At 37.0% G+C, this 22143-nt stretch overlaps 1 protein-coding gene across 7 annotated transcripts in view; it reads right to left on the bottom strand.

Moving 5' to 3' along the window:
• Positions 1-22143, bottom strand: part of Nbea (neurobeachin) — a 496782-nt gene that overhangs the window by 51135 nt on the left and 423504 nt on the right. For all 7 annotated transcript variants that reach the window (XM_090342258.1, XM_090342251.1, XM_090342252.1 and 4 more), the window contains 2 exons: positions 19452-19571; positions 5642-5794 (listed from right to left, as the gene is read on the bottom strand). In XM_090342258.1, coding sequence (XP_090198384.1) covers positions 5642-5794; positions 19452-19571 — 273 coding nt within the window. The remainder of the gene's footprint in view (positions 1-5641; positions 5795-19451; positions 19572-22143) is intronic.

Genomic DNA, 22143 nt, shown 5'->3' with positions numbered 1-22143 from the left:
TTTTTTCTGGTCATGGGGCACTGTCCCTGGCTCTTCAGCTCAAGGCTAGCGATCTACCACTTTGAGCCACAGGGCCACTTCCTAGCACGGATTATTTTAAGGAGAAGAATAGACCAGCTTCTATACAGAAAGATAGGGAAACATGGCAATACATTTTAGAAAGATAACGATTACAATGTTAATTTAAAAAAGTCCTTCTAAGTGCTGCTGGCTCATGCCTGTAAGCCTAGTTACTTGGGGCGGGGGGGTGGGGGGCAGGGGCTGAAATCAGCTGATCATGGTTTGAAGCAAGCCGGGAAGGGAAGTCCATGAGACGCTCATCTCCAATTAACCACAGAACAAGCTGGAAGTGGAGCTGTGTCTCAAGTAGTAGAGCTCCAGCCTTTAGCAAAAGAAGCTCAGGGATGGTGTACAAGCCCAGAATTCAAGTTTCACGTCCGAAACAAATATTACAGAAAACCTGAAATTTTGAGTATCTGAAAAAATGTACTTGCTTGGATCATATTACTTACCCTACTTTACTAGCTGAAAGTATTGGAGTTTTTCTATCAATTTAATCAAGAACACATGCCTTTACTAGCTCAGTTTATTATAATACAAATTAGTTGATGGTTTCTTATCCGTACTAGCATTCCTTAAGTTCAGAATAGTCTATATGATGCCCCCTGAAGATTTGGCTTTAGAATCGTAACTGCCTTCTTTTTCTTTTTTCTTTTCTTTTTTTTTTTTTGTCAGTCGTGGGCCTTGAACTCAGGGCCTGAGCATTGTTCTTGGGCTTTCTCAAAGCTAGAGCTCTACCATTTGAGCCACAGCACCATTTCTGGCCTTTTTCTATGTACATGGTATCAAAGAATTGAACCCGGGTTTTCGTGTATGCTAGGCCAGCACTCTACCACGAGGCTAAACTCCCGGCCCATAACTGCCTCTTACTTCATTTATGCACATAAGTAAAACGATTAAAAATAAACAATATAATAAGGAATATAAGGCTTTGTGTCTATAATGAATCACTAGTATATTTTATTAAAATATATCTAAATGCATTAATATCTAATAAACACATGTGTGCTCAACATCATTAGTAACTAAAGCTATTAAAATTATAAAAAGATATTGCTTTTTGTTATAATAACAAAAATCACAGTAATCAGTGGTGGTGAAGAAATGGAGGATCTGAAACTGTCCTATACTGTGGGCAGGAACAGTAGATAAAGCAGTTTGGAAGATAGTACTTTATTAAAAAGTAAAATATAAATTAACTACAATTCCTTTAAAGAAATGTAAAGCTACATTCACACAGCAATTTGTATGTGATTACTTATAGCAGAATCAGATTAGCTAAGGAGTAGAAATAACTGGAATGTTCACTGACTGAAAAAATGTGATATTTTGTACAGTGGAGTACTACCATGTAAAAAAGTAGAACGAAGTTCTGATGCATGCTGGCTGGCCTATGTATGAGTCTCAAAGTCATGTTAAGTAAAAGAAGCAAAACCCAAATAAACACATAATATATGATTCTTTTGCATGAAATATCCAGGAAAGACAAACTATAGAAGTAAAAAATAAATTTCAGGTTGCCTCTAGCTTGAATTGGGCAAGAAATCTCTTCTGGGGGAGATGGAAATGTTCTAAAATTCATCTTTGATATATATATTTTATAATATATATTTTATATCATACATGATATATATTTATGTAATTATATAGCATATATAATACAACATATTATGCCATATAATATATCATATAATAATAATATATAACATGTTACACATACTCAGTAAATATCACTAAATTACACTTTGTTCATTTTTTTGGTAGTTACTTGCTCTTACCATTTTCTCTTCATCAGGTGAAGTATATGTGGGTGGTTTCTGATTTTTAAAGGAAAATAAACAGAGCCACTTGAAATATTTCTGTATTTGTATGAGGTTCAGTGCTTTTTCTTGGGTCAATATCAAGCTGTGGGATTGCTAGGCTGTATGATTAATGCATGTATGTGTGTGTGTGTGTGTGTGTGTGTGTGTGTGTGTGTGTGTGTTTTGCTAGTCCTGGCTTGAACTCAGTGCCTGAGCACTGTTCTTGGGCTTTCTCAAGGTTAGTGCTCTACCACGTGAGCCACAGCACCACTTCTGGCTTTTACCATGTGTGTGGTACCAAGAAATCGAACCTGGGTCTTCGTGCATGTTAGGCAAGCACTCTACCACTAGGCAAAACTCCCCAGTTAGTGTGTATTTGACCATAAGAAATTGGTGAGGGACTGGGAGTCCAACGACAGTGCTTAGACCTTGAGTTCAAGCCCCATGAGAGGCAAAAAAAAAAAGAAGAAGAAAAAGAAATTAGTGAGCTGTTTTTACCAGCAGTAGGAATGAAATCTCAGTCACTGAATCTTCATCTGTATTTGGAATCATTTTTTTTTCTGCACGCATTCTAATGTAGTGGTATATATTGGAGTTTTAATCTGGTTAATCAATTTATAGATTAATTTTTATGTGGTGAATTCTGCCTAGAATTTATTTTCAGTAATAATTTATTATAACTGTGGATTACTTGAAATACTTCATTATCCTGTTTGTGTCTGAGGTTTCATATTGTTAATGCAAGATTAAGGGGTTCCTCGCAAAACTAAGGGAGAAACAAATAATTCTAGTGAAAAAATGTTCTTGGATGACTATTTCTAGAAAAGATGACAGCCAAGTTGCCTGTGCTTTTCTCATTGAAGTTAAGACAATGTAACCCCTTCTATATATGTAAGATAAAATAGGATAAGTGGTACAAGTGAGGGGCCAATTGCCCAGTTTTTGAAGCATAGGTCATGCCCTACAGTTCAGTGACATTTCCCCTCATCATAAATTTTCTTTTCAGCCTTTTAATCTTTTACACACTTCACAGAATGAATGCAACCGAGAATATTAAGCTCCTTGTGGAAATACAGCCTTGTTCTAGAAGTGGGGAAAAAAGACCTCCTATACATTTTGTATGCATTTACTGCATGTCCAAGAGTCTACAAAGTATCATGTACATTTCATAGTACACAATCAATTGAATTTTGCTTAAGTAAACCTCCGAAAGACCTTTATCACGATCTACCAAAATAACAAGTGTGAAGTGTCCCGTATATAATCCTGATAATTACTCTCTTTTCCCTCATGCGTGTTAAGATCAGTGACCTTCCAATTTTTTGCTGTGGATGATCAGCATCAATAGCTTCCATAATGTTAATAAAGGGAATAAAGAAAATCATAAATGGCATCTATAAACCTAAAAGTGAAGCTTCAATAATCTCACATGGATAGCAGAGACAACTGGTATCCTGAAAAAGTTATGGCTGGGGAGTTAAATTCCTTTCTGTACTTGAATCTAAAGTCTATACTAACTGCATTGCCATGGGTAAATTATTAAACACCTCTGGTCCTTGAGTTTCTCAACTGTAAACAGGGACAACTTAAGAACATTAGAAAAAAGTCAAGTGCCTGGCTTACTGCTTGACAAAGGCAGAGGCACTTATTATTATAATACCCATGTGAGAACTTCTCTTCAATAGCATAAGCAACAAAAACTCTGTCCAACAATCCTGACTAGTTTGCTTGCCTAAGTGAAGGATTCATTTCTTTGAACTGGAATGGACTAGTCAAATGTTTCCGCCATGTGCAATGTCACAGGCATGGTTCTAGATTTGAAGATACACTGATATGATGTGACACAAAGACAATGACATATAGAATGCTTCCAGTAAATCTGGTGTCCTAATGTTGACAGTATATATTCTACTTTACATTCCATTACAACCATGCCAGATATTCAAGTATATACTGATGATGTATTAATGGATAATCAATTCTAATAGCTAGTAGAGATGTGAAGAGTATGTATTACTTAAACTGTTCATGGTAAAACATGTATGTTATATGACATAAACCCTCAAAGGAGGAGGGGGCTAGATTGTAAATTGCCTGCCAATATGGTATTATAAAATATGGGTCTATTACATCAGCAACAATCTTGCTAAGCAAAACCTATTGAAAGTTGAATATTAGAAACAGAAAAATGTAGCTCTGAAATAGAAAGGTGAATGTTACTAACAATGAAGTTCAAAATAATGTGATAAGGTGTGGGAGAGAAACCACATATCGTATGATTCTGTCTATAAAAATGTTTAAGACATGGGCCAGGAGTTTGGCCTAGTGATTAAAGTGCTTGCCTAGCATGCACGAAGACCCAGATTCGATTCCTTGGTACCACATACATAGAAAAAAGCCAGAAGTGGTGCTGAGGCTCAAGTGGTAGAGCTCTAACCTTGAGAAAATCCAAGGACAGTGCTCAGGCCCTGAGCTCAAGCCCAGGACTGGCAAAAAAAAATGTTTAAAACAGACAGAGATCAAAGGAAGACTTAGAAACAGAAAACAGAGATAGAAAATAGATTAGTTGGGAAAAATAGGGTGAGGTGCTAACAGGTCTGGGGATTCTTTATGGAGTGATAAAAATGCTTTAAAACTGATCCAGGTAATGGCTTCATAACTCTTAGCAGGCTGGGACACATTTGTAACTTTCAGAGGATGAATTATATGGTATGTGAATTGCACCCAAATCAAGTTGTTTCAAAAAAAGAGGAAAGAATACATGAACATAGTTGAAATGTGTAGAACTTATTTTGCTTCGTAACAAACTAAACTGCAGAAATACAATAACACAGATTTATGAGCCCTTTGGGAAAAAACTTGAGAGTGAATGAAACAGCGTTAGGATATGTTTTAGGTCACCAATTTTATTGATATAATTCCCCAAGTGATCAAGTACACAAGGGATGGTTGGGGCCAGGAGATTTGCCTAGTGGTAGAGTGCTTGCCTAACATGCACGAAGACCCAGGTTTGATTCCTCGGTACCACATACATAGAAAAAAAGCCAGTAGTGGTGCTGAGGCTCAAGTGGTAGAGCTCTAGCCTTGAGAAAGTCCAAGGACAGTGCTCAGGCCCTAAGCTCAAGCCCATGACTGGTAACAAACAAACAAACAAGGGATGGTTGGATAAAGTGGTTCATGACTCTATAATGTACCCAGATCAGAATCTCCTTAAACATGGATAGAATATATGAAAATATATAGACGTCCTCCATCCCACCATTCTACTTACATATTTCTTATTGGAATGTCAAACATCTATCATACAAATTGAAAAAGAATTTTATGAGATGTGTCTTCTCCTACAGGCCAAAACACACATCGTGAGGTATGCTTCCCAGCTTAATTTCCTACATATTCCAAATGTTGTTCTTTTCCTACCTTGACCATTTTCATGAGTGAGAAAAGTGTGCAGGTATACTGGCTACAGTAGACAGTAAGGAATGGGCATTTATTATAAGCATATTAAACTACATGATATCAGTCACCAGATGGTGATCTGTTTTCTCCTAAGGGAGCAAACATAACTGAATTATCATTCATGGATTAGTCTCGAGGAAAGGAAATTCACTCTACAAAAATGCTGTCACAACATCACAGTAAAGCTGCTCTCTTTCATTTTTTTAAACCTTAACCTTGTTAGATACATGGTAAGTGACACTTTGTAATATTTAACAACCAAACTATAGACGATCTGAACTTCTGATGAATGCTTGAGTCAAGACAAAAATCTTTCTTACCATTCTGTTTATGCGCACAAAGTCTTCGGGTTTTTTAGCCCAAGGAGGAAGATCAACATCGTTTACCACTACTTCATCTTCTCGGACTCCAAGATGGTAGCCGTTGCTGTTGACAAACATCTCAGGTAGGTAGTAGAACTCTGGAATTAATTCCTGTCATGAATAAGAAGTAGCAAATTTAACTACTCAATGAATAAAATTATTAGCCTTTACCTTACTAGCTAGAAATGGCATAAAACACTTTCTCTACCCCAAAACAATATTTTAGTACATCTAATCTTTTTACTTAGTTTTACAAGATTTATGAGTCTGAGAAGGCAAGTGAAAATATTTCTCTTAAATAATTACCTTGAAAAATTCTAAGAGCTAAATTTTAAAATATTACCTATTTTGATCTTTCCTTGTGTCAAATTAATATAGATACATAAATTATATTTACTTCACAATAGCATTAATAATAAAATCTATAATATCGTATCAACAAATCTGTGTTGATGAAGCACGTTTTCTGAGTGTTAATGAACTATTCAAAATTTAGAAGGTTGTTGACAGTATTTACTAAACATCACAATATTTTGTCTTTTCCCTTTATACTATACTAACAATTATAATTCTGCATTTATAAAAAGTTCAGTTTTTATTTTTTGGCTTGATGAAAACAGAAACTTGATCCAATCTGTGGCTTTAACTCAGAGTCTGCATACTGTCCCTGAGCTCTATTGTTTGAGGCCCAAATCCACTTCCAGCATTAATGTTAGTTAATTGGAAATAAGAGTCTCATGGGCTTTCCTTCCCCAGTTGGCTTCCTTAGATCTCAGTCTCCTCAGTAGGTAGGTACAGGTGTAGCCTATTCACACCACTTGATGGGAGATTATTTTTCAGTGCTGAGGATGAAACCTAAGGCCTTTATACACATCAACACTCTACTACTGGTTCCAAATAAATTATTTTATTAACTTCTACTGCACATAATAAAAATAACATTATATTATCATTACTTCTAAATATTGAATAATGCCACTTAAATATAGGCTAGTAATAAATTGGATATAAAGGTAAATTGTTTTACTAGTATAGCTATGTACGGCATAACCAACTTGTATGTGTTTTGCCTAATGTCTAGTAATGAGGCTAATGTGCTTCAGAATAAATCTGAAAGCAGAAAACTGATGTGATATATGTGAGTATATATGTATGTATACGGATACATACATATATACACATGTATGTATATTTATGCTGTGGAATTTTACTCATACATTAGAAAGAATGATATTCTGGCATTTGTCAAGAAATGAAAAGACCTAGAAAATTACATTAAGTGAAGTAAGTCAGCCCAGGGAAACAAAAGATGCATGTTTTCTTTGTATCTGGAAGCTAGATTTAGCCTATCCATTTCTACAGAAATATGTTGGATAGTATGCATGTGTATACAAATGAATTCTCTGAGCTATGGCAGATTCAAGGGCAAACTCAAACAATGTAATTTCAAAGTTCAACAAAATAAACACCCAGAAATGGGTACTTGAAAGGTTGTGGAGTAGGGTCCAGGGGAAAGATATAGATGGATGGAGAGGAGAATGCAGTTAATAATCCAAAGTGTATTTTACAAAATCAAGGAGGTAGAAGGAAGGAGTGCATAGGGGAGGATGGGTGAAAGTGTAGAAATGGGTGACACTGATCAAGATGCATTGTATTCATATACTGTTTTGCTAAATGGTGACTACTTTGTACAACTACTTAAAGAAGACGAAGGGGCCATAAAAATTTTTATGCATTTTTTAAGTAAATGGGATAAAACAAACACTAAAGCAGCAAAACATGAAAAAAAAATGTCAGACAGGTGCTATGGATCACCCCTGCAATCCTAGTTTTGTGTATACCATTCATGCCATTCTTTCCCAAATTTCAAAACAAGAGTGAAGTTGACTTTAAATTATACACTAAAGAGAATAATATATTTATTTGTGTAACTTGATCAGCACTGACAATATAGTAACTGAATTTTGAATCTTACGGATCTCTATTTTTTCCCCCTTTGTTCAGTCGTGGGGTTTGAACTGTGGGCCCAGGCGCTGTCCCTGAGCTCCTCAGCTTAAGGCTACCACCCCACCCCTTGAGTCACAGCACCACTTCCGGTTTTCTGGTGGTTAATTGGAGATAAGAGTCTCGCAGATTTTAGTGCCTGGGCTGGCAATCCTCAGATCTCAGCCTCCTGAGTAACTAGGATTGGATTACAGGTGTGAGCCACTGTGCCAGGCTCATTACTGTAATCTCCATAGAGATGCATATAAAAAAATAAAGTCATATGATTTTTGAGTTCTCAAGGATTTGGTTCTTCATTTTCTAAGAAATGCATATGGAGAGGCCCAGCTTCACCGTTCTGCTACTAAAAATAATGCCCCTTCCAGCCTAATTGGATGCTTATCATAATGCTCTGGGTGCACAGGGTTTGGATACACTTATTGTGAGCTACAGCAGAAGATCATAATGTTCATCTTCTCCCAAATTCTGGGAGCATGAATGACTGCATTTTCTGGATAAGTGGAGCTCAGTATTTTAAGAGCCTGAGTTCCCATATATGTAAACCATCTAAACAGAAATCTTTCTGGGATCATAACTGCCTTAACATTCATTTATTCATCTAATATAGGTTTTGAGTTCCAGACACTATGCTGGGTATTGAAAAAAATAATGGAAAACCCATGGCCTTACCATGTCTACATGGTCTACCCGGTTTATGTATCAATGAATGGCTATAATACACAACCATAATACCTGTGAAAGGAGGGGGTAGAGAGGAGAGATCAGGGAACTTACACCAAGTGAGGAAATACCTGTGAGTGGAGCACAGACAACAAGATCAGGGAAGGGGCAGGAAGACCATTGGAGAGTGCCAATAAACCGAGTGAGGATGGAAATGGTGGTCAGGGAATAGTAGAGGCAGTCCAGGATGGGCTGTGTGTGCGGATGCATACGGAGACAGATGATAGAGAATGTTTTGTGAAGGCTAAGCTAATTGGCAACCAAAAACTGGAGAAGAATATGGCCATATTCATATTTGTTTTACTGAAAGAAACTGCGTGACATAACAAAGGCTGGTGAGAGAGGAGAGAGTAGATTGATGGCCTTTGGGGAGAAGGAAAACCAACAGCATCAGGCACAGGAGGGATGACGTGGGATAGGACTGCCAGGATGAGCTGGGGGGTAGGTGCATACAGTTGGGAGTTCAGGCCTGTATAGAAGTGATGGAAAATTACATGACTCATGCTGAGAAGAAAATGCATATTCACAGAAAACTATGTACAGGACAACTGTACCAAACATTAACTGTTTGGGAGAGAATTCCAATAAATACAAATTTTCAAAGACTTAAATGTGAGAGAGAAACAGAAAAGCTGTATATGGATGGATAGGTTTATTTGCTAATGATAATGTGGCTTGACTGAGGTGGGATAGGACTTAGAGGATGTTTCTGCAGTGTTTGTTTACATGATTATCATGAACTTGATGTCTGAGCTGGTTAGCATGGCACAGTCGATCAATAAGCAAAGGAGCCATCTGATCATAAGACAGAGGAAAGAACCATTGCTACTCTTAGGTATATCCAACCAGAATGACTGATGACTTCAATGTAGGATCATAACAAAGACAGTTATCTTCTGTTCTTTTTCTTATTGTGTAGGGATGCTCATGCAGTTCCTTGGTTTAAAGGTGATTTATGTGTAACAGACTCACATAAGTCAAGGATTTGTCTTGCTGTCTTCTCTCAGTTGTTTGTGGCTCTGTCCAATGTGCTTATGTCTCTGTCTTCAGGAACCGAGAAGGATACATATCCACATTGACAGAGCAACATGGATTTATTTTTCATTTAAACAGTTCAAAGATTCTCAATTTATCATCCACTATCTGGCACTAAACAAGTGTTTCATGGAGTCTTTCCCATTCCTTATTGTGATATAGTATCCTATACAATTCATGGTTAGTACTGACTACTAAATATAATTTCACCGAATGTCATTACATTAGAGTCATAAAGACACAGGACACACAGGACTTAATAACAATTTGAGCAAGAGCAAATTTTTAAGCCTTACTTTGTGTGGCTGTTACTGTGAGATGAATTCCTCATAGCTCTTGGTGCTATACTTTGCATGCAGCAGGTGCTCATTAAATATTAAACTACTGAAAATATTAGATACAAAGTTATTTTAATATCACTAGGAATCTTCTGGGGAATCTGCCAATTGCTGGAAGAGTGCCTCAAGATAAATAGACTCAATGAAGACCTTTATTAAATAAAAGTTAAATAATGAACCTTGAAATCTGCACTTTTTATGGGGAAACTTCTACAGATTAAGAAAAATGTTACATTGTTTATTCTAGCTAGATTGAAAAGGTTCAGACCATTATGGACTTAAATTCAAGTTAGCAAAAGTTTGTTTTAAAGCATGAGATGTGGCTTGACATTATAGTGTGTATTTAGTATGCAGGGGGCCCTGAGTTCAATCCCCAGCCCCGGAAGGGAAAACAAAAAGAAAAGAAATGTTCCAAGGTTGCAGAACTAGGCCCTGTGCCAATTTAATGTAAGTACTGTGAAAATAAGGCACTGAGAGCTGGCCTGCACCAGGGACAAAGTGAGACTAAAAAAAAAATCTGCCAATAGAGATTGAGCAGGACTGAGGCACAGTGATTCTAAGATAGTCTCAGTAGAGCTAGCCCTAAAAAGTAATGCTATCAGACTTTAGAATACTGTTCAGAACACATTAGGGTATTTAATTACTAAATGTTAAGGGAGCTAAGAAGGGACTTCTCAGAAGAGATAAGAATGGCAAAGAAATACATGAAGAAATATTCATCATCCTTGGCCATAAAGGAAATATATATCAAAACAACCCTGAGATATCACCTTACCCCAGTTAGATTGGCCAATATTTTGAATTCTAACCATAAGAAATGTTGGTGGAATATGGGGGGAAAGGAACCCTACTGCACTGCTGGCGAGACTGTAAATTAATGTAACCACTCTGGAAAGCAGTCTGGAGGTTGCTCAAAAAACTGAACATAGATCTTCCCTATGACCCAGCCTTAGCATCAAGAACCAGGATATGATAAGGACACATGAGCAATTATGTTCATTGCTGCACTATTCACAAAAGTCAAGATACTGAAACAATCCAGAAGCTCTACCATAGATGAGTGGATCCAAAAAATGTGGTACCTATATACAATGGAATTTTACACAGCCATTAGAAAGAATAAAATAATGTCATTTTCAGGAAAATGGATGGAACTTGAACAAATCTTGTTCAGCTGTATATGGAGGGATGGGTTTGTTTCCCTGATACATGGAAGTTAACTTAAAACACACCAGGATATGACAAATTACACAGAATTCCAGATACTCACAAACAGTGAGACAAAAAGAGAATAGTCTTAGGAGAGAATCACAAAGGTGCAATAGCTAAGTGCCTTTTCAGATGTATATAAAATACACAGACTGAAACATACTCCCAAGATATGGAAACAAAGGACTTCTTAAAGTAGGTGGTTTTTTTTTTTTCATTGTGAATGAGTCTGTATTCTTTACCTTTCATAAGGTGTGTTCACATGTATTTCTGGGGGAGGGTGGGTGATGGGCCCAGAGTCAAAGGAAAAATGGTAGAATAAATAAATAAATAAATAAATAAAGTGCAGTAGTGGAGTGCATTGGCTGAACAGGTCACTGAGGAAAGTGAACTATACTGCCTGTGGGTGGAGAGGGGAAGTAGGCAGTAGGCAAAAATGAAGGAACAGATGATGTAATTGAAAATGTATTTATTACCTGATGCATGTAAAAATAACCCCACTGTATATCACCTTTGAAACAACAATACAGCAATTTAGAAAATGAGTTAAGAGTGTTAACTAGGCTGTGGCCATAAGCTGTCAGAGGCTTGGTATTTGAAGGGACAAGCTCTCTCCACGTCCAGTGGTGGGAATAATCATTGAACAGATACATTTTAAAACAGATATGAGGACACCTGAAGCAAGGTTTTTTGGCAAGGCTTCAGAAGCTTCACAACACTATAGTTATCAGTGAATGAAGTGGTCTGAGCCTGAAGTCCCAGGTGGAAAACAATATACTTGTATTTGAAGGGGGAAAGGTAAATCCAATCACACAACTCCAGGGAGATAGAGTTGAAGCAGTAGAATGTGTAGTTTTGCACATCTCAGAGTTATTGTTTTAAAATCTTGTTTCAAATAACAACTTTATTAAAGGTTATCATGCTAATGTACATTAGTAACATCTGATTTGTAGTTACATTTTCATTTATATTATGTAAAAATGTGCTTGCTTATGTTGGGCTCTAGTAGCTCATGCCTGGAATCCAAGCTACTTAGGAGTCTGAGATTTGAAGATCTTGTATTTTTTTTTCCCTAGGAAACTGGAAGTAGCATTGTGGCTCAAAGTGATAGAGCACTAGCCTTGAGGGAAAAAGCTCCAAGATAATGCCCAGGCCCTGAGTTCCAGCTCCACAACTGATAAAAATAAATAAAAAGAAAAAGATTTGCTTAGTTTCCCAATATAGAATAAGAAAATGCCATCTTTGAAGGCTATTGGTTTTGTATGAGGGGATAACAATGGTTACATTTTTGTTCTCACATCAGAAGAAGCTTATAAAATAAATGTTAACTCTGGTCACTCAATGTTCAAAGAACATTTAATATGTCTTACTAAGCACTGGCGCAATTCCAAGTGCTTCTAACATTAAAAATATCTTTCTAACATTAAAAATATCATTTAGTCTTCATAAAAACACCATGAACTAGGTATTCTCACTGTTTCCTTTATGCAAAAAAGTGGGTAATTTGCTAATAGCTGACTGCAAATGGGTAGTAAAGTCAATATCTAAACCAGACACTTAAATCATATGGTCCCTAGCTCTTCTGTTCTCCATTTTGCCTTTTAAAGCAGAAACCCCCTCATTCATACGACTTCACTGTTTTGATTTCATCTACAATTACTATTCTTTTTAAAATTCACATGATATATCCCTTATGGGATAATGCATGCCAGAACAGATCTTGTCTATTTTGTTCAGTTATTAACACTCACTTATTAAAAATGGCACTCAGCCAGACACTGGTGGATCACACCAGTGTTCCTCTTAACTACTCAGGAGGCTGAGATCTGAGGATCGTGGTTCAAAGCTAGCCTGGGCATGAAAGTCCATGAGACTCTTATCTCCAATTAACCACCAGAAAACAGGGGTTGAGGAGCTCAAGGACAGCACCCAGGCCCAGCGTTCAAGCCCCAGTACGGACAAAAAAAATATGGCACTCAACCAGGTGCTAGTGGTTCATGCCTATAATTCTAGTTACAAAAACCCCCCCTGAACTGAGGATCATGGTTTAAAGCCAGCCTGAGCAGGAAAGTCCCAAGACTCTTATCTTATTAGCAAGCAAAAGAAGCTAAGAGTTGAGATGAGATTCAAGAGGTGGTAGAGTGCTAGTCTTAAGCATAAAAGGACAGCACCCAAGCCCTGAACCCAAGCCCAGGACCAGTACTAAAAAAAAAAGATAAAAAGAGGGAGGGAAAGTAACTGACATATAAAAATGACTTTAAATATCTGTGGAATTAAAAAATTAAAAAATGGAGCAAGGAACTGAAAATATGATTCCATTGGTGAAACACCAACCATGAGCAAAAAAGTCAAGCCAGGTGTGAGTGAGGCTCTGAGTTCAAGCTCCAAGTTCAATTAAACTTAAAATTGTTAATTAAAATACATAATTAAAATTATACAATGAAGCAAATATTGCTATATGTCCATGTTATGAAGCTCACACAGGAAATATTGATTGAAAATACCGATGGCCCTGATTTTCACATTGCATTTGTTGAGACAGATGAAAGGAGTGCAGATGGCGGCTCAGGCAGCAGTTCTGGACAGACACTGTCATCAGGCCTTAGAATCAACTAGAGCTGAGTTGAAATGAAGAATTCTAGCTAGCCTGGGCAAGTTTCGTAATCTACTGGAAAAATAATAATGCCTTGATTTGCAAAATGATCAGGATAAAAGCAATCAACTCTTAAGGTAGGTGGGAATGTTAGTTGCATGAAACAAGAAGCATTTCAGAGCTTGATATTATAAAACAGGTTTCAGAGGCTAATCACTACCCACTTTTTGAGATAAAAATTATATTGCTTATAATTATTACTGCTTAGTTTATCCAGTACCAAACCCCTCCTACAGTTTTGTAGGGTGATTGATCACTTTGAGAATTCAGATGACTCAGCTACTGTATCAATTATATAGACTAATTTATATTCACCCAATCTAGTAATATACACTTCAGCTTCCAGGCTTATACCTAAATGTGCAATCAGATTTGAAGAGAATGGTATAAACCAAAATAGAATTCATTTTAACTGATCACTTGTTTTCTCCCTATAGCATTTCTACATTATCATTCTACATTGTATGTTATATTTCCTATGATTCCTCAACCCCTTTGTATAACACCTGCAATCCCTGTTCATCCCTCTCCATAAAAGGGCAGAATCTGTTTCCACATTTCTGCATACAGGCTGCTTTGTGTCACACAGAGAACATGACAAAACAACACTTGGGGCTTTCAGGGAAGGCTAATACTTAACATATTTATGGACTTTGTCCTCTTTGAGGCCCTATATAACCTAAATAGGGTGCTTCCCTTGTTCGACAAATCATGTGAGAGACAGACAGTCCTTGGCAATCCCCAGATGATCTAGGATTCTCTGGTCCAGCAAGTTCCCCAGCTATCATGGTGTGGAAAAGAGTGAAACTCTGCTCACTCTGTGCTTTTTGTGAAAGAATTTGGAGATCTTTACGTCTAGGATAATATTTTCAGACATCAAAAGATTCTTAACATAAAAGATAATGCACCATCTATCTGGCAAATATCATGTAACTCTTCTATTAATTACAATAAAAATATATGAGGGCAAAAAAAAAAGATAGAGGTCGAGGGTGAGGATCATGTCCCATCTACTGAAAACAAAATGGAGCTGTGGTGTAAAGCTCCAATCAAGGGCATGTCTGCAAAACTCAGAAAAATTTAAGGTAGTGGATTATAGATATGTGTGGCTACATGAGTGTATTCTAGAAATCTTAAAGACGTTATAAACAATATCTCCCTTGATCTTTGTCTCAAAAGGATTTATATGAGTGCTTTCTGACTGAATTTTAAATCTGATACACAAAAAAAGCCAAAAGAGTTCATAGGTGCTCAACCAACTTGGGCAAAATAGGCCTTGGTGTCAACTTCCTACAGTGATGAAGCAAGGAGAAAATGATACTCAGACACAAACAAGGTTATTTCTTTTTCTTTCCTGTAAAGAATGATTCATAAGGAAAAACCTGAATCCCAGAAGACATAACATGAAAGAGAAGGAACAATGAAAGGGAGCCAGGATGAAATAGTAGAATCAGCTACGACTTAGGACACTGCCTACTCCAGAACACTAGTCATATGTGCCCAGCTGAATTTCAGAATTACAATGAACCAGCAATTGCCATCCACCTTCCCACTCTCTTCTTTAAACATGATGTATCTGCTGAGATTTACCTGTTCTTGACAGCACAGTAATCTGCGTGAAAATGGGACGGATAATCTGTCTTTTTAGTTCCTACATCTCTGAGTTAGGGAATGTTGTGTTACTTTAGCATGTGGTTCTGTGCAGATCGTAAGTCACAAGATTCTAGGCCTGAAATGGTAGGAGATGAGATTTGTATGCAACAGGTTCTGTATATTTTGGATGCAGGAGGTATGTAGGATTATGACTGGAATGCAGATTGTGGTAGATTGTTTCCAAAGATGCCCATACCAATCCTTCCCAGTACCCAAGTCCTTTTAATATGTGACTTTGCCCTCCATTTTGCTAGGAAGTAGAGTGTATTGTCTTCTCTTAGTCTGGGCTGGTTCTACTTGTAGTGTGCTTCTACGGACACACAGTAGACACTTGTTTGCCTACTTAAGGTAACTACTGCTTTGCCTACACTTCTCAAACTGATAAATTGCTGTTAATCAGCTTCTCTTTAAGGAGAAAGGTCAAGCAGTTTTAAATTTCCTAAATGACAGTGTGGGAAAACACTTATTTTTTTTAAAAAATGGGAAAAATTAATATTGCAACAGGCATTTTGCGACTACAAATGTGATTCCTAGTTTAACAGCTATAGTAAAACCCTTTGGTTCAGTTAATAGCATTATATGCATTCCGTCAAAAATAGGAAAATACCTTCAAATACAATTTCTAATTTATAAGGTTATGACAAGTTCAAGCTGCTAAGAAATTGGACCTGAAAGTATGTCTTAGAATGACAGAAGACCACTGTTAACACTATCATAATTGTATACCTACTGCATCAAATCTGACATTTCAGTTTAATATATTTTGTTGAGAAAGCGTACCATTTTATGGCTTCCTAGTGAAATCAAATCCAACCCAGACGTTTTCACTTTTCTAATATAATTCACTGAAAGGTTTTAAAGCTGCCAACTCTAGCCCGATTCCTTTTTTTCCCCTAAAAGATTGATGCCTGGGCATTCATTAATTCCACCAGAGCGCATAATGGGTCACTGAGTCAGTGGCAAGCACCTCCATTAACTGCATTAATTTACACTATGTCACCTTAATGACATTTTGTCACAGCTACCTTTACTGACATCTACATAGCTATTCAAAAAGTAATATAACAACTTTTGAAGGCATTAAGGAAAATTAGTATAAGAACTGTGGTAAGGTGGATGTCATCACTAGAAAGACTAGGCTAGAAAGTAATTCAAAAGAAAATAAAAATGAAGTACAATCTAACAGGGTTGTCTCAACTCCAGAGACCCTTCTCCTATGGGGTCACTTCAGAACAGTCTTTCTTCCCCAGCTTGCGTTCATTAGCACAGGAAGAGACTGACATTAATAGAGAGAGACAGAATGAAAGCATCTAGTTTCCTCCCCAGGATTATCTCAGTTAGTAGATTCTGCTGAGATGATTTTCTTCTCTGGAAATGAAAACACATTTTCTTAAAAAATAGATCAAATGGTGTGTTACCATTATGGATAAGAAATAAAACATTAAAAGGGTATCAATGTGCAAGAAGTAATGCACCCACTACTTGACCAATGTAACTGTAACTCCTCTATACATTACCCTGACAATAAAACAAAAGAAAAGAAAAACTTAAGGTTTAAACATAAAGTAAAAGATTAACACTCAATAACATAGTTTTACCTGATAAATCAGCAATTATTTAAGAATATTGATTCTATATACATATAACTCATTGTTGTACACACACACACACACTAGCCTAAAGCTAAAAAAAATCACTCTTGCAATACTACTTTCTATAATCTCAAATACTGTTTTCAGATCATTAAAGAAAAGATACAAGACCCAATTGAAAAGTGGGCAAAATATGTGTTTACAGGTGAATAAATGTATAAAAAATGAGCACTACTCAAAGAACTGCAAACCCAAACAAAATCAATCCAGTTTGCACTCACCAAATCATCAATAGTTCCACTACTTTTAGCAGCAGTGATAATGTGGAATTTAAATAGAGGCAGCTCGTTGTGGGGGACATCACTAAATTTAGGGATGAGATTTAGGAATATCTAAAAAAAATTAAAATGTGTATAGACATTACGCCATTTGTCTCATTAAGAGAAATCACCCTGTCCATCCACACACAGGGTCACAGAGAGGCCCAAACAAGGGTGTTCAATGCAGCTTGATAGTGTCAGAAAGACAACCTCTGTCAGCTGCATAAAGGAACTCTTGTATATGCATATAGCATGCACCCTTTAAAAAGAAAAGGCTAGGTCCTTAGGTCCAAATGCAAGATATTCAAGATATATTATCATACAACATGAGGGGTTGGGTTGGTGACAGAGGGAACTGAAAATGAGAGCAATCTGTGTAATGTCAAGCCAGGGAAATGAGCTCCTTATGAACCAATTAAGACTGAGTGGGGCGGTGGATATGTATTTTTTCTGTATGATTGCCTGAGGATGGAAAACAAAAAAAGCCTCTCAAGTTAGTGATAGCCACATTGGTCTTTTCCTTAATGATGTAACTCCAGGAGCCCAGGAAGAACAATTAGTAACAAAATGTGAATGTTGCTGAATGGCTTCTGAGCAGGAAAACAGCTGGGAAGATTTAGAGGGAAAAGCCTGGTAACGGGATGCTGATGGTAAGAGACTGAGATAACTGGATGAAGTACCTGTGATCTAAACATGGATAAAGTTCTGGAATTTTGGAGGGAGAAAAAAAATCTAAAAACTGTATTTACCTACACAAACAAAACAACCTGACAAAAGGCACATGAGGGTGGGTGTTTGAATTAACTTGAAATCTTCTTTCTGTGTTGATGTCAAGTGACAGTAAACAGGCCTTTTCATTTGCAATAATTTGATATCATATTCCTCTCTGCTGATAGAAAGAATCATATATGTAACTGAAAAGCTTCAATTATTGATAAGAATGATTAATGCACACACAAAATATTTACTGAGTACTTTTATATAAACAGGCTAGTTCAAGTTACTGAAATTTTGTTGATTTCCCTATCCTGTATTATTGTCAAAGTGATATATACTCCTTAAGAAACAGAGAAATTAGTAAAATGAAAGCATATGGATAAATTTACAGTTAATTCCTCATAAAAATTATGTCTTATAAGAAAAGTATGGGTCACTAGAGATTAAATGAGTAGAAAAGCCCTTTTTTCCTTTTTTTCTAAATGTGAATAAGTTGTATGTATAAATTAATAGTCACAAAACCTTTGAAAGCAACAAATGTAACACATATGAATGTAATACACTCAGTCCCATTTCCTTTGTGTTCTGTCTTGGGAAAATACTGCTTACTTTTGAGCATGGTAACATGTAATTGTGCTATGTAAAAATTTTTTTTACAGTAGGTAAGTGAATATATGCAAGTTTCAAAAATTGACTTTACCCTACCCCACTGCCTTTTGTTAGATTAAAATCCTAAGTGGAAGGATAACATACTTTTATATTGAGTGACTATGAAAAGTTTACCATGAAGAAAAGGAAGCTTAAATAAGGCAAAAATGAAAAATGCATTTTTCTTTGTGCATTTAATACATTTCAACACCTTTTATTGTTTTCAAATACAATCTTCTCATTTTTTTCTGAAAACAAGAGCCTGTATAAATGAATAACAAACCTTTGTGTTTAACAATAGTTAAGTAGTACCAACTGTAAAATGACTCTGCTTTCTGGCTGTTCCTGAATATTGTGTATGTGTATTTGCTAGTTTAATATAATGTGTATTGTTGCATAGTATCCCCAGGCACAGTCAAGTAAAAGGTAAGGCTGTACAGAAAAGCCTACATTTTAAATGGGTCTTGTCATTAATGCTTTATTAATTGCCCCAGGCTACACAAACCAAAAGCTGGGCTAGCTATAATAGTATGACACATTAAGGTCAAATCCAATTCCCGCTGTGTTTTATGGAATAGGCCAAATATTGAGTGAACAGCAGGAAAGGCAATTTATGAGCTTTTCTTTCCATCTCCTGATTATTCCATTTAAATTAGGTAGGAATTGTTTGAAATAACAAAGAGAATGCTTTAACTGAAAGAATCCTGAATTACATTTTTATGATGCTTGACATTATTTCCTTTAAGATTAGAGGAAGCACAGGATTGGAACAAAGTTACCATATAAAATGTCTTATACACCCACTTAAATTTAACTAAAATATCTAAATTCCTACAGACTTTTCAGATTTAATTAATAGCAACAAATAAAAATGCTTACCTTTACATCAGAAGTGTCTCTCTGACTAGTTCTCCAAGACCTGGCAATGGATGAGAAGGTTCGATCTGGATGGTCAAATTTTCCATCATTAGCATTGAGGAAGAAGGTTGTGAAAGGTTCCTAAAACAAAAACAGAATCAGGACAATCACCACTTGAAACGCAGCCTTTTCTCATGCTTTTGTACAACATGGGTATCTCTGAGACCCTTCTGAGATGGAAGAAGCAGCCACAACATGGAGTCAGGTGGCAGCGGTATAGGCTGAGATGGGACACTCCTACTTTTGACAGCCATGCTCTTGCAACCTTGGCATGTGGATACATTTCTTTTCATGTGTGTCTGTTTGCCAGTCCTGGGGCTTGAACTCAGCACTTTGTGCATTGTCCCTGAGGTTTTGTTTGCTAGCACTCTATCACTTGAGCCACACTTCTACTTCTGGCCTTCTTTTGGTGGTTAATTGGAGATAAGATTGTCACATACTTTCCTGCATAGGCTGGACGACTGGTATGAGCTACCTGCTTTCAGCCTCAATGGGCTTCTGGGCCTTGTCCTCAGGTTTATAAAATCATGGGTGTAAAAGTCATAGGGCTTTATGACCTTGTGATAAATGATTTTGATTAATACTTAGAACTAAGATTTACTTTCTAATAATCAAGGTCACACTCAGTGATACATCAGTGAGTAGTCATTCTGGTGGTGACAATGGGGTAATGTACACCTTAAGGAGCCTGTGAAAGGTGACTCAAGCACCTTGACATTGTGCTTCAATGATCTTTTTGGGTTTTTTTTGGAAATCCTAGGGCTTGAACTCAAGGTCTGAGCACTGTCCTTAGGCTTTCTCCAGGTTAGAGTTCTACCACTTGAGCCACCACACCACTTCTGGTTTTTTCAGTGTATATGGTACCTAGGAGTCAAACCCAGGACTTCACGCATGCTAGGTAAGCACTCTGCCACTAGGCCATGCTCCCGGGCTCTTCAATGATCTTATGAAGATGCAGATTCTACACTAAGAACCTGTGGCTCTGGCTTGTAATCCTAGTGACTCTGGTGGCTAAGATCTGAGAATTATATATGGAAGCCAACCAGCCCGGGTATTCCCTCAGACTCTTACCTCCAATCAATCACCCCAAAGCAGCAAGTACAGCTATGGCTCAGGTGGTAGATTGCCAGATTTAAGCAAAACTGCTCAAGGGTAGCACCCAGGCTCTGAGTTAGAGCCTTAGAACCAACTCGAAAAATAAAAATAAGGCCGGGTGTGGTGGCTCACACCTATAATCCTAGCTACTCAGGAGGCTGAGATCTGAGAATCAAGTTTCAAAGCCAGCCTGGGCACAAAAGGACCTGAGACTCTTACCTCCAATTAATCTCTAGAAAACAGGAAGTGGGGCTTGGCTCAAGAGTAGGACTGTAGCCTAGAGCTGAAGAGCTCAGGAACAACACCCAGGCCCATGGGGTAGGGTGATAACCTTGAGCTGAAGAGCTCAGAGACAAAGCCCATGCCCAGTTCAAACCCCATGACCCACAAAATAAATAAATAAATAAATAAATAAATAAATAAATAAAATAATAAAAATAAATAAAAATAAGTCTGCTTAATACTTTTAACAGCTCTTCATGATTTTTAAGAGAATGATCTAGAATCATTAACATCTCATCTCATCTCTCCCTTCCACATGTTTACAAGTCTCTTAAGTGCCATCTTTTTGTCTTTTGAATATAATGTTGCCTTGCAGGGTGGGACATACCCATTACCTTCCCTTACTACCTTTTGCATCTTTTAAGTTTCATGACACTTTCCCCTGAAAAACTCTTCTAGATTTACCTAAATTCTCCTAGAAGTCTGTATTTCTTTCTTTTCCCCCTGTCCTGGTGCTTGAATTCAATGCCTGAGCTTGGGCTTTCTCAAGGCTAGTGCTGTACCACTTGAGCCACAGCACCACTTCCAGCTTTGTTTCTATGTACATATTACCGAGGAATCGAACCTGGGTCTTTGTGCGTGCTAGGCAAGCGCTCTACCACTAGGCCAATTTCCCAGACCCAGAAGTTTGTATTTCTTTAGCACTGAGTATCACTGTAACTCATTGTAAACCTGTCTATATTCTCTATTGTAAGAAGTTTCCATATCTAGCTTATTCACCAACTTACCTCCAGTACTTGGCATAACTGCTTGGCTAAATTTCAGTTTTTGTTCAGTTCTGTGGCAGCTATTTTGGTTTTCAGTATCTGTTATTCAAGGTATCTTCTTAGAACAGGAAAACCCTAGGAGATCTTATCTCAATGTTCTGGAGCTTAAGCCCTACCTCTACAATCAGCTGGTATTATGAGTCTGCACAATGATACCAAGTTTGTTCTAGATGACACAGTTTCTTTCCAAATTAAAAAGAAGATTAAATATTTACTTTTACTGAAGATTTAGCTGTTACTTACAAGTTTAGAAAAGGTAAAATATGTTTTCCTTTGCCTTGCTTTAATTCTTTCTTAAAAGAAGTCTGAATGATGTGTTTTTCCCAGGTTTGATAATGCTAATTTACATGACATTTTTCTAAGTACTTGTCTTTTTCTTCATATATAGTGTCTGTTCATCCCTTTGAGTGAATTAAACATGGATTTTTCTCTTTTGAACTCTCTTACTTGCCACTAACCTCAAAAGGTACTGGGCAATGACTACAAGTACTTGTCATTCTCAATAGCAT

Source organism: Megascapheus bottae, chromosome 11 (genome assembly GCF_031878675.1).
Source record: "Megascapheus bottae isolate mThoBot1 chromosome 11, mThoBot2.hap1, whole genome shotgun sequence".
NCBI lineage: Eukaryota > Metazoa > Chordata > Mammalia > Rodentia > Geomyidae > Megascapheus > Megascapheus bottae.
The sequence above is the reverse complement of the archived record's forward strand: the minus strand, read 5'-3'. Positions and strand labels throughout refer to the sequence as shown.